The following is a 17,779-nucleotide window of genomic DNA, read 5'->3' on the forward strand; positions in this document are numbered from 1 at the left end:
TTAAGAGCTTCCAGCTTAAATGTTTTAATCCTGTGCCTGGGTTCTGATTCTGCTCTCCATTACTTAACACTGCCCAGGACCAGGAACCACTACTGATCTGGCAGTACTTTGTACAAGATAGGTGCTCGGTAGATTAGTTGAACCTATGACCAGCACTTGTGTCCAATTTCTTTTTCAAATAGCCAAGTTTCACTGGGTGAAACTTTCATAAGATTTAGATAGGTACTCAATATGCACTCTGACTGTGCTAAGCAGATATATGTCCTCTTGGCAAGCACCATTCCCTTCCACCCATACTCCAAATTTTTCCATTTGGATCTCCACTACTTATTCACCATCTTTACTTGCAAACTCTAAATTCCACACTGAGCAGATATGCCTAGAACTTGTTTATGCTCTCCAACTAGAACCCTTGATAGCACACCGCCCCTCCCCTGCTATTTACCTGACCTTCTAGCCTCTGCAGTACTCACATGTCCTTTTGAGTCCAGAGGATACCCACATTTCTATTGCCTAGAATTTGGATCTCAATCATTTCCATCCATCTACTTTAGCCTCTCCTTTTCCCTCACTTAGGATTACATCTTAGAGCTCATATGAAACAACTCTGGGACAAGTAAAGTACCTGTATTACTTTCCTTCGGGGAATAAATTTGCAACACTTGTTACCTCAAAAGGTGGTAAACAAATTATAAGTAGTCATAAAAAAAAGATCTAATTCATGGAAAACTATACAGCCATACTAAGAGGAAATATGAATATTAAAGATGCGATTAATTTCTGAAGTTTAGGCTCTATCTTGACAATATTGTTACTTTATTCATCAATGTTATAGTTACTCAAGACCTGGAAAACAGAGTTCTTGCCCTCAAAGTCTTTGGATTTATCAAAGAGAAAGGGGCAGCTAGGTGGCGTGGTGGATAGAGCACCGGCCCTGAAGTCAGGAGGACACGAGTTCAAATTCAGCCTCAGACCAAACACTTGACACATACTAGCTGTGTGACCCTGGGCAAGTCACTTAACCCCAATTGCCTTTAAAAAAACAAAACAATATAAGAAGGAGGTTTTATCAGTAGAAATATATATATATATATATTCTGAGACATGGTAGTTCTTATGCCTTTTTAAAAAATGGAAAAATAACTGTTTTAATATCTTTTATATGAAATATTAACTCAATACTCCTCCATGACAATTTTGTTTCTGTGTTGGGTTTAATTTTAATAGACAGAGGTTCAGAATGTTGGAAGTTTTTTTCATTTTTAAATTCCTCCCTCAAAATTTTTATTATACCCATTTAAAAACTGGTGCTAATGTAATATTACCCATTTTCTGGAAGCCATTAAGGGGAAAAAGAATTTGTCTCAAAAAAAGAAAAGTCTTTTAAACACAAGAAACACTGCAGAAACATTTACTTTAATTCAAATTTTACAGAATCAAGTGGAAACAACAGCAAACAATACAGTATCACGTTCAAAATCAAAGGTGTTGTATACTCATGGCAGAATTGTACAAGTTTTGTGATTTATCATACACACAAGTGCAAATTTAGGTACTTCTACGAGGTTTATTGTGAATCTCCTAAATTTTCACATAGACTCAAGTGTTGGTGATGAAATTTAATAAAGACTTTTTTTCATACTCAAAATTATATCCAAAGTTTAAAAATATGGCACAATATTTCATATATGCCCAGCAATCATACATGACTATTAGATAAATCACAATGCTAAATGCCAAAATAAAATGTTTTGATTTATCGAGTTTCTAAACTGCGTAAGATTTTTACTATTTTATTTAATTCACCTCAAAAAATGGTCGAGGATCCCCAAATCTAAAATAGACAGTAATGTTGACATAGACGCCACTCAAAAAAGTAACAAACTCAAGTCAAGGGAAGAGGCCTATTTTCCCTTCCTTTCACATTTTTATTACTTTATCAACTGGTACAATCATTTCTGTCAGTTATACCATCAGGGCAGTGTTTTTTATTGTTATGAAATAAAAGGCTGAACTTAGGCAAGCATATGCTTCTGAAAATGGTATATAATCAACAGTGCTGTTAATTATAGAACTAAGCAACAAAAGGAATTAGACAATTGCCTGACATGTGAGTTGAAAAAAAACACTATGCCATTAGGTTCACAGAATAAAGATTCTCACAGGCAGCATATACCAGTAATACAGTCTCCTAAAAATAAACATGGTCAAGTGAACGCTGTCACCATATTATTTTCCAATGACAAACTACTATGTTTCATGTATTCTTCTGCTAATGAGTAAGATTTAGAAAATAATTTTCTACAACTAGAAGGTGTAAACGCTTTCATTTCCAAAAACTCTAACATATATACCTGTCTCTTTTTAAAATATTGAAACAAACCACAGGAATTAAGAAGGGTAATTGCTCGTAATAAGTAAGGATTCACCCCCAGTTAAGAGTGAAGTAACATTCCTAAAAAAGAAACTGATCTTAAAGATTACTGTACCACAATAAAAATGTGGTATCAGGTTAAATTAGGCTTTGAGCAGTAGCTTACAGAGAACTGATGTTGATTATCTGGCATACTTACGTCAACAAAATTATTAATTCAGTTTTTAAAGAAGCTTGCCTTAAGTTTTCTTTCCATATGCAATATTTTCAGTACTAAAAGAAATGGCTGCAATCAAATCCACCCATTTATAATAAAATTAAATACCACTGTCAGTTGTCAAGGGATTCTATAAAAATTAGAAATTGGGTTTGGAAAAGAAACGAGTCTGGTACAATTTCACCCCTCATGTATAAGGGTACAATGGTGGAGCAAAATTTAAACAATTAGTTCCACTATATCATTATTAAACACATTTCAGACTTTGGCAGGCTAAAGTATGGGCTTAAGGGCACTTGTTATTTACTCGGTAAAAAATTGAAGGTCTAATAAACAAAAACTTTAGGACTCTTACCCACGTTACTACCACACATATACAAACTTCCACATTGAACACCAACATTACAACTACCAAAGTTTTAAAAATTATCAAATAGCTAATCCTGGGCAAGGGTACTTTAATTCTGGATTTAAAAAATGAAAGTTCTTTACTTCTGAGTGGTGTGGTAGCATAATGTCCAAGTTGACCACACAAAGTATCACATATATACAGTGAATTTATATATTCTTATTAGCATGTTTAAATAATCTACCTAAGAAAGTTAGGCTGAGAGTAGTTAGGGGATTGCATAGATAATTTTTTTGAAAAATAAAGTTTTTTAAAATGGTTTTTCTTTTTCTATTTAAAACAAATTTTTGGCCTGTAACATCTGAAAACAATACTGTAGATTTACATAATCCCAACAGAATCTGCTTCAAAAAGTTACCTGCTAGATTTATATTTACTACTCTAATGAAGGATATGCACTATCTTTTTTTCTTTAAGGAAAGGGAAATGTATACATTGGTGTCTTGGTCACAAGTTGGGCACTTTTTCTTTTTTAAGATAATGTTTAGGTTCTAAGAATAAGAAAATTCTTGGACCAACTGAACAGACATAGAAATGGTTGGGAATCAGAGAGAAAGCATCTGTCCAACTCTGCCAGAGGAAGTTCCCTTATATCAATGAAGAGAAAAAGCAAATAGGAGGATCTTGAATACACTTAAGAAATTCCTTGAATTACACATTTGAAAGACTGTTACGTTTATAATTCTGCAGGAGAAACAAATGAATTCACACAAAGCTAGGCACAAGTATAAAGCAAAAGTATGGGGAAAAGACATGGAAAAACTTATCACAGTATCAGCATTTTTCTTTACTAAGTACAATATTTGTTCCCTAGTTCTTTTTCCCAACATACGGGATTATAACAATGCTATTAGATGGTTACATAATTTAAGATTAGACTACTGCCTGGGAATAACAGGACAACAAAATGAGAAAAATAAACTCTAAATAAAAGGTGGCACACTAGAAACATTCAATAGATGAAAAAATACATGAAATTAAACAGAGAATCAATATAATTTACATGTTCCAAAACTATACTTCATTTATAAATAGCTCTAATTGATAATTTCCTATTTTAAGGATCATAAATATTCAAGTTGGTGTCTGAATGTTTCCTTCAAGAGTTCAAATTCTTGAAGGTCAGGAAGATCAGTCTCATTTTGCTGAATGTCCAAGACCAAAAGTCTTTACACAATTATTTTATGGTTACCTTTAACAAGTGTGTGAAAGTCTTTATTATCTACTGTGTTTCAATAAAACTTTAAAATTCTGCAACTCTATTACACTTGTGGAGAGTCTGTAAGAAAAAAGAATATGTGTATTAGTAGAAGTCTGATGGATAGATACTTAAAATTTAAATTTTAATTAGTTAACATATTTAACATAATATTTAACATAATATTAAAATAGGATTATGTCTTTTAGAGACCTATTTAGAAAAGTAAAATTCTTCATGCAGCAATTTAATTTATAGATGAAACTGCCAAGAGTTTTAAAAGAGATTATTCAAAGTTGACAAAAACTCAGAGTTAAATCTCTGTATTTGTTGTTTTCTGGTGGCAAATTAAGAGTCAGCTCAATTATTTATACTATGGGGAGGAAAGCTATAGAAAATACAAAACAGTAGGGAAGCTAAAATCATTTACATTTAACTTTTAAGGCACTGCAGGGTTTTGGGTTTTTTTTAGCCTCCTATTGAAATGATCATTCCTTGAGTAAACACCAATTGGCAGTATGAGAAAGCTGCCTGTGACCATGACACCTGGCAAGGGAAAAGGCAGGCTAGGGCTAAAATCTTGGAACAAATGATGCACAAAAACCAGATAATCACCAAACGGGTTAATTGAATGGGTGCTTGCTCAAAAATTCTGTGGTTCTCTACTGTCTCCTTACTAAGGTACAAACACTTTTGTCATCCAAGACCTTCTAGAACCTGGCCTTTTACCTTTCTGGCCTCATCCCATATTATTCCTTTCCTCACACTCTATGCTCTAAAGGGGTTTTACTCTTTGCTCCCAAACCATAATCTGTGCTCTCCCACCTCTCCTTTGCTCTCACTGTTCCCTACATCTGGAAATATATCCTTCTTGCTAGGCCAATAAGAAAACACGGAGTTGAGAATGGTGGGAAGCCCCTAGTATTTAAATCTCTGGCATAGGGGCTGAACTGGCTACCTGGAGGAGTATGTAGTTGCCTTATTTCCCAAGTTGGCAGGTGAGGGAAGGGAGGTTCAGACCGGGGACGAGGCCTTCAGAGCAGTGGTAATTATGCTGGATGGTGGTGACAGAAGAGAGGAGAGCATTAGACTGTCAACCCACCATCCCAGAATGACCCACCAGGCCTAACTAGCACCTAGTTGGCAAGAATAATTTGTTAAAACAGGAAACTACCTTTCTATATTTCTCCTTCCTTTCAGAGCCAAACTCCAAGAAAAAGCTGCCACATTCTGCTTCCGCTTCTTCTCCGTTTTTTTCCCCAATTCTTTATTATCTGGCTTCTGACCTCACTGCCACATTTAAATTGTTCTCTCCAAAATTACCAACAATATCCTAACTTCCAAATCAGATCAGACTTTAAAAAATTGTTCATCTTCTGGATGAGTTGGTAGTTTTTTACACCAATGATTCTCCTAAAAACTGTGGACTTTGAAGTATCCTGCTACAGTGTTCCCCAGCTTGTTCTTTTACTTGCCTACTTCTCAAGTCTCCTTTGCGAGATTATCATATATGGCTGGCCTGCCCTCTCACTAGAGGTGTCTTTCAAGGCTCTATGTTAGGTCCTCTTTTATATACTTTCTATACACTTTCTTGGTGATCTCATCAAGTTCCATCAGTTCAAAGACCTATTTGCACATGATTCCCAGCTCTCTATATACAGGGACTTCTTTGAGCTCCAGTCTTCCCATCAATCACTGACTGCTGGACATCTCCAAATAGAGGGCCCACTAGGCTCTCAGTCTCAACATGTCAAATTAATCAAGTATTTTTAAGCAGATACTATGTGCTAGGCCCTGTTCTAGTACAAAAAATGAAATAATCCTTATAAAGTTAATACATAAGTATGTATGTATACACAGAAGAGCTAAAATACAAGGTAGTTTGGGAAGGACAGCAAGAGTAATTAGGGTGATAAGGAAAGGCTTCATGCAAAATATGGTGCCTAAACTTCATCTTAAAGGAAGAAAGGGACTCTATGAGGTCGAGGTAAGGTGGGAGTATAGTTCCAGACATAGGAAAGGATGGAAGAAAGAGATTGGTGTGTTATGAAAGGAACAGAGAGAAAATCAATTTAACCAGACCACGTGGCACAGGAAGGTATAACGTCCACTGAAGCTGGAAAGACAAATTGAGGCCAGGTTGTGAAGAGCTTTAAAAGCTCAACAGAGAAGTTTACGTTTTATCCTACACGCAAGAAGAAGCCATTGGAGTTGAATAAGACATGGCTGGATCTGCACCTCAAGAAAATTCTTTGACAGCTGTGTGTAGGACGGACTAAAGTGTGGGAAGCTTGAGATAAGGAGACCAATTGGGAAACTTGCAATAATCTAGGGGAGAGGTAGTGATAAACTAAAGTGTTGGTTGAGTGAAGGGAGAGGAGGGGCTGGACACAAGACACTTTATGACGATAAAAACAGTAAGATTTATCAACTGATTGTATATGTGGGATGAGGGAGAGCGGGACATCCAGGATGATGCCTAGATATGAACCTGAGACACTGAAAAGATTGTGGTACCTTTGACAGAAATAGTGAAGTTTGGAAGAGGGAAGGGTTTAGGCTAGGATTCTTAACCATTTTTGTGTCAAAGACCCCTCTGGATAACTGGTGAAGATTATAGATCCCTTCTTAGAATGTTTTTAAAAGTATAAAATAAAATAAAATAAAATACATAAGATTACAAAGGAATCTAAATACACTGAAATACAGTTATCAGATATTAAAAATAATTCTTGGAACCCAGATTAAGAGCCCCTGAATACAGGGAGAAGAGAGGCCTAGGACAGAACCTTGGAATACACCAAAATCAGGTAGCACAATGTGGATGATGCACTAGCAAAGAGCACTGAGAAAAATCAGACAAGAGAAAGCAAACCAGGAGAGAATATAATATCACAAAAGCCCAGAGAGAAGTGAATATCCATGAGGAAATGGTGGTCAATAGTGTCAAATGCAGCAGATAGTTCTGAGAATGAACTTACCACTTTTCCCTTTAAGCTCACCATTCTTCTCCAAACTTTTCTACTTTTGGTTGAGTGCTTTATCTTTCTTCTAGTCACTCAAGTTTACACTTCTACGTCATTCTCCCCTTCCCTCTCCATAACTAATCAATCTGCCACATCAAAACAATTCTTCCCCACAACATCTCCTGCATTCATCTTCTTCTCTCCATGTGGCCAACATCTTATTTCAGGCCCTTGCCACCTTTTGCCCAGACTACTGCCACAGCCTCTAAACTGGATTCCTGACAAGTCTTACCCTTCTCCAATCTGTCCTCAACAGAGCAGGCAAAATAATTTCCTTAAAGCAGTCTGGCTGTCAAACAGGAAAATGATAAATGTTGGAGAAGATGTGGGAAAATTGGAACACTAATGCATTGTTGGTGGAGTTGTGAAATGATCCAACCATTTTGGAGAGCAATTTGGAACTACGCCCAAAGGGCTATAAAAATGTGCATGCCCTTTGACCCAGCAATAGCATTTCTAGGGTTGTATCCCAAAGAGATCATAAAAATGGGAAAAGGACCCACATGTACAAAAATATTTATAGCAGCTCTTTCTGTGGTGGCAAAGAATTGGAAATTGAGGGGATGCCCATCAATTGGAGAAGTTGTGGTGTATGAATGTAATGGAATACTATTGTGCTATAAGAAATGATGAGCAGGTAGACTTCAGAAAAACCTGGAAAGACTTGTATGGACTGATGCTGAGTGAAGTGAGCAGAACCAGGAGAATGTTGTATACAGTGACAGCCACGTTGTGTGATGACTTAACTTTGATAGACTCAGCCCTTCTCAGCAATACAAGATCTAAGACATCCCCAAAAGTCTCATGATGGAAAATGCCTGTGTATAGACTACTTCCCATGCTAAGAATGCATTTCTTCCTCATCTCAATTTCTGAGGATCTGCAGCTTCTTTTCAGAGGCAATTCATGTGCCACTTTCTACAGGAAGCCTTCCTTGACATTTCCCAAAAGTGCTGATACTCTCTTCCTCCTTAAAATACATATCTGTTTCCATGTTCTGTTGCCCTAGTATAACATAACTTGTTTAAGAGCAGAGATTTATTTTTTATTTCAATTTGTATCCATGATGCTTTACACATAAGGTGTGTTTGACAATAGATGATTTTTGGATTAGATTGGAAGCATCTTCCCCAGTCTACTCTGTCCACTTGACACCTCAGGATTATGTCTCAGGATATCTGTCTCTTCCTCCCCAAATGAAGGAACCTTCTTTCTTGCTTCTTGACCCATATTTTTTTCTATGACTATTAACTATATGTCTATGTGGGGAGGGGGATGGAGGCAGGGTGATCTTTGAAAATGTATATAGGAGGCAGCCTGGGGTAGAGAATAAGCCAGGAAGAACAGGATTCAAATCCAGCCTCAAACACTTGCTAGCTGTGTGATGTTGGGCAAGTCATTTAACCTCGCTAAGACCATTTTGTCATCTCTGTATGAAGGGGTGAGCCTCTAAGCAAAACCTCACTGGGCTCTAAGGCCCTTCTAGCTTTAACTAGAATCCTGTGATATGACTGTGTGGTGCAAACCAGTGGTAGGCCTTTACACACATACACTGTATATCGCATATGTCTCTTGACGTGTGGTGGATCTCTGTTTATGGGGGGACAGCAGGTCTTTGGATTACGGGGCGGGTATACACATGGGGAAGGATTCAGGGCACTTATGTCTCTCTCTGTATTGGTGAGGGAACACAATAAGTGTGGGTATTGCTGCCTTCCATCCTTAGTGTCTGGTGGGTTGAGGCGTCCAGGGTAGTTAGCAAAAGGAAGGCAATCATACAAAATACAATTAGTTTCCACATGTAAAATATACATGCTGAAGTCTGTAATTCCCTTCCATGACCAACTCTTTCTAGCTTCTTGGTGACTCTGATACTGGGTCTAGAAAAAGTGGCTTAGTTTAAGTTACTTTACTAGAAATTATCATCATTTTTGTAGCTCAAACTTATTTAAGTGGTGGTATAAGCAAGATCTGCATTATGAAGAAGATTCTTACCTTCCAAATGCATTTAAAAGAGCAACTATTTCTTCACGAGTGAGTTGAAAACCTTTAGATGGGCTATTCTCTGGAAGATTTTGAATTTCTTTTTCAGAAAACAGTATCTTCAAAGCAGTTCCTAAACCCTGAGTCTAGATGAAATAACATATATTAATTTTATTTTGTACATAGATAAAAAGTATTTACTTAGACTTTTAAGATAAGTTTCAAATCCCCATGATGACATTCAACAAGTTAGTATCTAATGGGATTAATTTTTATTTAATTAACAAGTATAAACTCTACAAAAAGTATACATTTATCCAGCCAACATATTTTAAATTAAATTATAAAAACAAAAAGTGCAAGCCAGCAAAGAGGAAAAAGCCAAAACACTAAAAACTTCACTTTCTACTTTTAATTTATCTACAGGATGAATTTACCAGGGATAAGTTCAATATGAACATATATAAATAATTTAAATATATGAAAACAATTATCCTATACACATGCAAGTATGTATTTGTATATATGGGCATGTGAATGTGTTTATACACACACACACACACTTCAAACAATTAAAAAACTTTCAGCCTAAAATAGAAAACATTTCTTAATGTAGTCTAGGAGATAGGTGAAGAACGATGTACTTGAAAATCATACTTGCTTGCTTTGATGTACAATCTTAAAATTTTATAAGCTAGCTCCCCGGCACAAATGATAATGAAATGCTCACATGAGAGTATTATCTATCTTTAAATTTGTTTCCATTTTAAAATGTTTGTTTTAGTACCTTACTATCTTACATTTGCTCCTACAAAATAAATACCATTAGTTTAGTGTCTAGGAATGACTCAAATTTACACAGTACTCTACTGTTAGCAGAGCATTTTACACATTTCATCTCATTTAATCTTCAAAATAGCCCTGTGATAGCATTGCCATTATACATATTTTACAAATAAAGCCTTGAGTTTAAGTCTCACTTCACCTACTGAACAGCTTGTGTGACCCCAGGCAAGTCACTTACGTATGTATATGTGTGCAGGATAATTTCTCTCAGTCTCAATTTTTTCATCTGTAAAATGGAGATAAGGTCTGCAACCCTTACTTCACAGGGCTTAGGTAAGGTCCAAATGAAATAATGCATGTAAAGCATTTGGCAAACCTTAAAACATTAGATAAATGTCAGATATTATTACTGGTTTTTTTGGGTTGGTTTTTTTTTTTTTTTGCTCCAAACCTGTTAATTCCTGCAGCGTAGAATGTCTTCACTACTGCAGATCAGTAACTTACCTGCAACTCCACAGTGGAGCTGCAGGGGGCACTCAGAGGCTAAGGGACTTACAAAGGATGACAAAGCTAGGAGACATTAGGGGGCTTCCCGAGTACAAGTCTAACCCCCTGTGCACCATCATCATAATTATGGCTTTATTACCCTTTGAAAAAAGTAAAGAAAGAGAGGGCTTGTCATGTTCATAAGGTAATGCTTTGAAACTGGATGAACCTTTTCTCCACTAATACTTGGTTTAAAAAAAATAAAAATAGCAGCTAACATTTATATAGTACCTACTATGTGCCAGGCACTGTGCTAAGCACTTTTACAATTATTAACTCATTTGATCTTCACAACTATGCTGAGAGGTAGATGTTGTTAACATCCCCACTTTACAGTTGAGGAAACTGAGGCAAACAGAGGTTAAATCACTTGCCCAGGGTCACACAGCACAAGTGTCTGAGGCTGGATTTGAACTCCAGGTATTCCTGACTCCAAGCCCAAAACTCTACCCACTGTACCACTTCGCTGCCTAAAAAGGACTGAAATGGAAGGTTTGAATGACTTTTAATATTTATATCAAATATAAGAACAAATTGTATATATTATGCCTATTAAAATGTTTTTATGATTTCACTGAACTGGGTATTACCTATTCCAATCTAGTAGATAGTCTTAATGAATTGCCAGGATCGAAAAACTTCATCTCCTGGTAAGCAACTTCCTTCCCCTAGGGATAATATTCTCCAAAGTTTAGCTAAGGCTTATGCTGGGGTGACAGATTCTTTCTGGACCTACACTCAAAGTCTTTTCCAATTACGAGGACCTGCCAAAACTTACACTTAATTCCCTGGCCCAGACCTTTAAGGCTACTTGCTGTATCACAATGAGGTTGCAGAGTAGGGCTTTAGTGGAGGTATTTAACAAGTAAATATTTTCCTATTTGTATACATATAATGTAATAGTGTATAGATTCTTCACATGTTCAAACAAGGACACTATCATTTTCTTTTGCCTGTATCAAAGCTTTACTTTGAAAAGAATTTTAAAAATTTATAAACAGCTCTGAACTGCTTAGTGGAAGGCATTCAGTATAGTAGTAACAATACCAAAAACAAAGAAACAAAGACATACATACCTGTAGTTTTCCCCATAACCTGCATTTGTCACATCCAACACAGTCCATTATACGTGATATGTTCTTGAAATGCAACCGCAGTTCCTCCTGATAGATAGAAAATACTTCCACTATGGTTAAACTAGACCTTTAACTATATTTAGCTGAAACAATAGTAAATTATCTAAAAAACAATCCTTCAAATAAAATGTATGTTCACCAGAACTATGACGTAACTGCAAAGGGGAAAAAAAACCCCACAAATCAAAACAAACAGTGATCGCAGTCTTCAGAGATAAGGGCTGGGGCTGCACCTCTGATGTCAGTGGTAGGGGAGCTCCCCATCAGGGACAGGTCATTACCATCTCTGCAATTTATTTTCTTAGCTAGCTGCTCAGAGCCCTGAAAAGTTAAATGATTTGCCCAGGGTCACACAGGAAGTATGTATCAGAGGCAGAATCTGAACTCAAATCTTCCTAGTTCCTAGGCCAACTCTATCCACCATGAAATGCTGCCTCAGAATGCAGTCTTAGGTTATATTAACAGAAGTATTGTATCAAGAACCCAGACTAATGTACTGTACTTCAAACAACAAACCTCACTCTAAAATGGTCAAATTATATTTCAAGCATTACTTTTTGTTTAAGGTACCATACTTTCGGAAGGATACTTGACAAATTATGGAGCATAATAGAAGTAGTATGGTTGAAAGGGGTGGGGCTCAACACCAGGGCAATATAAGAAAAGGCTGAAAATAGTGGGACATTTTATTTGAAAGAAAACCTCAAGGAAGAGTATGATAGCTGCCATAAAATATCTCAGGGGCTCTCATGTGAAAAAGGTCATTCTATATGGCTCAAGAAAATATAATCAGAACCAATGGATTAAGTTACAAGAAAGCAACTTTTAGCATATGAGGAAAAGGTTTCCAGCAATTAGTTTTAAAATAGAATAAGCTGCACTATAAGGCAATAAGCTTCCTAATATGTATGCACAGGGTAGCTGACCATCTGTTGGAGAGGTATCTTGGTTAGGTGGAAAATTGGGTTAGATGACCAACCTCTTAGGTTCCTTTCAAATTCCATAACTGAAGGGGTACTAAACTGACAACTTTATACAATCAATTAGCATCACCGCCAACTTATAATATTTACCTGAAGAACCTTTATTGAAGGCAAACTTTGTACAAAGCACTCCATGGGGAACCATGAGAGATTCACAAGTAAATATGTCTTAAGTCCCTGTCTTCAAGAAGCAAGCACAACTATTATAAACATCTTCTGTGTCTGGCAAAGTATCTATGCACTTGTTTTGCACTATAATCTTCTTTATGTTTTGCTATATATGTTTCAGTCAATAGCAGTTCCAGAACACAAATCCTTTGTTCCCTCAAGTTTACATAACTTTTTCATTAGAGAACTCAGATGAATACTTCACTGAAAAATGTGAGGCCATATGCCATAAGCTACCTCTTCTCTTCAACTCTACACTCCAAATTATCTCAATATCAACCCTGATTTTTCTTCTTTGTTCCTGGCTCAGAAGAAGAAATGGCCTTTCTTTGTGCAAACACCAATTCCTCTATTTATATCCTTCATACTAACCTTTCTCCTTTCCTCTGGGAGCTTACCTTTTGATAATTCTCTTTCCTTAATTTTCAATCACTGCTTATTCTATGGTTTCGTATCTAATGCCTATAAACATGCAAAGACCTCTCCCATCCTTGAAAAAAATCTTTACTTTATCCTACTACCACATCAGCTTATCATCCTATAGCTTTCCTCTCTTTCACCGTCAAATACCTAAAAAAAGCCATCTACACTTGTTGCATCCATTTTTCCTCTTCACACTGACTTCTTAGTCACTTGTGACCTGGCTTCTTTCTGACCTCATCACTTAACTAAAACTTCTATCTACAAGGTTACTAATGTTCAATTAATTGCCAGCTCCTTCTTAGTTGCCGCTGCTGGATCACTTCAAATATATGGGGTGCTCATGAGAGTCCTATAGTGAACTCTCTTCTTTCTTTATGCCTTCTTGGTGATTTCATCAGTTCCCCTGGGTTTAATTAACTTCAGATAGCTTCCAGAGCTACCCAGCTTATCTTTCTGAATTCCAGGACTACATCAACAACTGCTTATTGGACATCTCCAACTTGACTGTAGTTACTAAAACATGCCCAAATCAGAACTTATTTCCCCAAAACCTTCCCTTCTGCATAACTTTCCAAAGTTCTCAACCTCAAAGTGATCCGTGATTATTTTTCCTTTCTCTTACCCTTATCAGCTATCAAGTTTTACTGATTCCATCTGCATGATATATCTTGCATTCAAGCCTTTCTTTTAACTCACACAGCTACCACTCTAATTTAGGGTCTTAACACATTTCACCTAGATTACTGCAACAGCCTATCTGGCTGATCTGCCTCAAGGCCCTCCCCTTTCCCAATTATCCTCCAACAAAACTGCCTGAGTGATATTCCTAAGGCACAGGTATGACCGTGACACTCTCCAAACTCGAGAGGCTCTCGCAGCTCCCTCCTGCCTCTAGGATCACACACAAGAAGGCCTCTGTCTGGCTTTTAAAGCCCTTCACAACCCGGCTGTACTCTCCTTTCACACACTGCAATCCAGGCAAACTGGTCTTCTTATTTATCCTGGCCCATGACATTCCACCTCCCTTCTCTGTACCCAGGCTATTCCCCCAAGCCTGGAACAAATGCCCTCCTAACCTCTACTTTACAGAATGCCTAGCAGATTTTAAGGGACATCAAGGCAGCAAAGTAGATAAAGTGTTGTTCCCTGGAGTCAGGAAGATTTGAGTTCAGGCATTTACTATGTGTGACCTTGGGCAAGTCACTTAACACAGTTTGCCACAGTTTCTTCATCTGTAAAATGAGCTGGGGAAGGAGATGGCAAACCACTCCAGTGTCTTTGACAAGAAAATCTAAAATAGGGTCATGAAGAGTCAGACATAACTAATCAACAGCAACAAAAAAATAAACTTCAAAGCTGTTCAATATTACTCCCTGCATGATACTTTTCTTGATCCCACACCCTCCCCATCAGCAATTTAATTTTTTTTTCTTTATATATGTACAGGTCATTTACTCCTAGAAAACGTGAGCTCCTTAAATGCAGGGACTGTTTCATTTTTGCCTCATTATCCTCAGTACCTACAAGTGCCTGGCACATAGCAGGCACTTAATTATTTCTTGTTGATGTACTGATTGGCTACCATCATACTAAGCTTGTGGTACACAAAATCCCCCAGAACTTTCTCAGAAATACTGTTAACCAGGCTTCTTTCATCTTGTACTTGTGGAATACAGTCTCCTGAATCCAAATATAAGACTTTACATTTATCCCTATTAAATTTCACCTTATTCAAACCAGTTCAATGGTCTAGTCTATCAAGATCTTTTTGAATGACTTCATTAGCTATTCCTCCCAGCTTTGTGTCACCTGTAAATGTGATAAGAATGTCATCTATGTCTTTATCCAAATCATTCATGAATGAATGAAATGCATTTATTAAGCACCTACTACTACATGCCAAATACTATTGTAAATCATTGAGAAAAATATGAACGCTCAGGACCAAGCAGATTCTTGAAGCCTTTAATTGGAAACCTTCAAGTTGACACTTACTCATGAGTACTTAGTGTGACCAGTTAACCAGTTCCTAACCCAGTTAATCATCCTATATTGTCTACCTCACATCTCTTTTAACTTGTCCATAAGAATACTACAAAAAATTCTTATCAATTACAATGCTAAAAATCTAGGTAAATGGTAATTATAGCATTCCCCTAGATCTACCATTTTATTAATCCTAGAAAGGTAAAGAAGTTAATCTGGCGTACTCAGAGAATTACCTGAAGCAAAGCTTATTTGATTATTTTTTATACACCCTTGAAAAACAGTAGACAAATTTTACTTTATTCATTCACTTAAAATGTAATTTCAACTTGCATTTAAAAACAAATGCAACAATAATACTAACCTAAAATAAGACTATATCATGACTATTTCCTTACATAAACGCAAAGACACCTACTCCCACCAACATAGACTCAGCAGCCTTTAGCTTCCTTTGTTTAGGAATATCAGAAGCAAATTTTTCCACTCAATTCCAAATATTTTTGTGGTAACATAAAATAGGGGACATATTTACCATCATATATGTTGAGTTAGCAAAGGCAGATGTATCAAAGAACTCTGAATAGCTAAATTAAACTACTTATTACCAAAAACATGCTCTCCTTTTGCTATCACAAATAACAAGTAATTGTCTATTAGTCAATTAGTCAATAAGCAAACAAATTTAGTTTGTTAACCATGTGATAGCTAACAAAAAAATCTAAAAATGACTGGCAGTATGTTTTAAGGAAAGTGAAAGGCCTCATACCTTCCAAAGCTCTCTATCAGTAGCCCACTGCAATACTACATTATCAGGGCCCATGGGTGGCACAGCGAATAGAGCACTGGCCCTGGTTCAGAAGAACCTGAGTTCAAATGCAGACTCAGACACTTACTAGCTGTGTGACCCTGGGGAAGTCACTAAACCCTAACTGCCTCAGGGAAAAAAATACTAGGTTACGGAATTTATAAAAAGGATAGCATCATACCGAGTTAATTGGATGAAATAACCTATTCTTCCCTTACAAGCATGCCATAGAACTCTAGAAATTTAGAAGTGCTATGAATCACAGATATATAGTATTTATATATCCTCTCTTTCTATTTCTAATATTCTTCTAAATGTATGCTCACTTGGAAATAACAGTATTTCCCTACTAGGAAGTAAAAAAGCCATTAGGTGACAGATACTGAACTTGAAATCAGGAAAAATGGGTTCAAATCCTGGCTCTTCCATTTCAGCTATGTAGCCTTGGCCGTTTCTTAACAATTACAAGTCTGAGTTTTTTCATCTGTAACACAGGTGGGGCTGGATTAGATGACCTTTAATATTCCTTCTAATTCAAAGTCTATTCTATCATTCAGTGAATTTTAAAATTGTTGTATATAAGTATATTCTCATGAAAACAAAATGCTTATTTCATCAGTATTTAGGTATGGATTTTTTTAATTGGATGAATATCTGGTTTAATTCCCTTCATTTCCTTCAATGATGTTACAAACTAACACTCATAATTTCCATTTAAACAAAAGGAACATAATAGAAAATTTATCTTTTAGAAATATTAGGTAATAATATTTTACATAATAATTTTTTAAAAGAAAACATAATATCAGTGAACTTGAAAATGGATAACTCAGGTCACAATCTCATAGAACTGCTCAGCTCTTCAAAATCTTCTGATCATTTTAAAAAAACATTTCCACATCACACTCACAGGACAGAATTACCAAAAATCTGGACAAATCAGAAAGTAGAATATAACTAGCAAAAATAGGAAAGGAAATGAATATATTCTCTTCTCTGTTCAGTAATAGTGCCACAATATCCAATCAATGGGAGCAGCTAGGTAGCGCAATGGATAGGGCACCTGAATCAAGAAGACTCATCTTCCTGAGTTCAAATGTGACCTCTGACACTTACTAGCTATGTGATCCTGGGCAAATAACTTAACCTTGTCTGCCTCAGTTTTCTCATCTGTCAAATTAGCTGGAGAAGGAAATGGCAAACCACTCCAGTATCTTTGCCAAGAAAACCCCAAATGGGGTTACAAAGAGTTGGACATGACTGAAAAAAATCCAATCAAACTGATTTCAAAAAGTGAGAAAAATGGTTGAGAATCAAAAGAACAAAGGTCAATAGGAACTGAAATAGGACTAATTTTAAAAATTAATTTAAAGTTTATTTTGAAATGTTAAAGAAATGTTACTGACATTACCTTCAATGATTTAGCCTCCTTTTGGTTTCCTGCAAACATGGATTTCTCATCAAAATGCATAGGGAAGGACCTGATCAAATAACAATTTTATGGTAAAAGAAGGATGAAAATTTATATACTGTGCATTAAAGCTACATAGTTTTTATCACTACAGATATTTTAAAATTCTCAAATGACTTTATGTTACTATCATGACTTAAACCCTGAAGGAAAAATGTCAATTAATGTGGAGACTGCTCAATAAAAAACTAGATCAAAATGACAGATGTATTATTATAACAGATTGAAACAACTAAATGAAATTATACACTAAAAGGTCATCATG

General features: G+C 36.2%; 1 protein-coding gene across 1 annotated transcript in view; it reads right to left on the reverse strand.

The window, feature by feature from the left end:
* Nucleotides 1-1,395: 1,395 nt before the first annotated feature.
* Nucleotides 1,396-17,779, reverse strand: part of LOC114049992 (ERO1-like protein beta) — a 61,655-nt gene continuing 45,271 nt past the window's right edge. Inside the window, exons 13-16 of the mRNA XM_027871487.1 lie at nucleotides 17,455-17,524; nucleotides 11,616-11,702; nucleotides 9,220-9,353; nucleotides 1,396-4,279 (exon numbers count right to left, since the gene is read on the reverse strand). Of these exons, the coding sequence (XP_027727288.1) occupies nucleotides 4,219-4,279; nucleotides 9,220-9,353; nucleotides 11,616-11,702; nucleotides 17,455-17,524 (352 nt within the window). The 3' untranslated portion in view covers nucleotides 1,396-4,218. The remainder of the gene's footprint in view (nucleotides 4,280-9,219; nucleotides 9,354-11,615; nucleotides 11,703-17,454; nucleotides 17,525-17,779) is intronic.

The sequence above is a fragment of the Vombatus ursinus genome, unplaced genomic scaffold, assembly GCF_900497805.2.
Source record: "Vombatus ursinus unplaced genomic scaffold, bare-nosed wombat genome assembly UNPS02014798.1, whole genome shotgun sequence".
NCBI classification, from domain to species: domain Eukaryota; kingdom Metazoa; phylum Chordata; class Mammalia; order Diprotodontia; family Vombatidae; genus Vombatus; species Vombatus ursinus.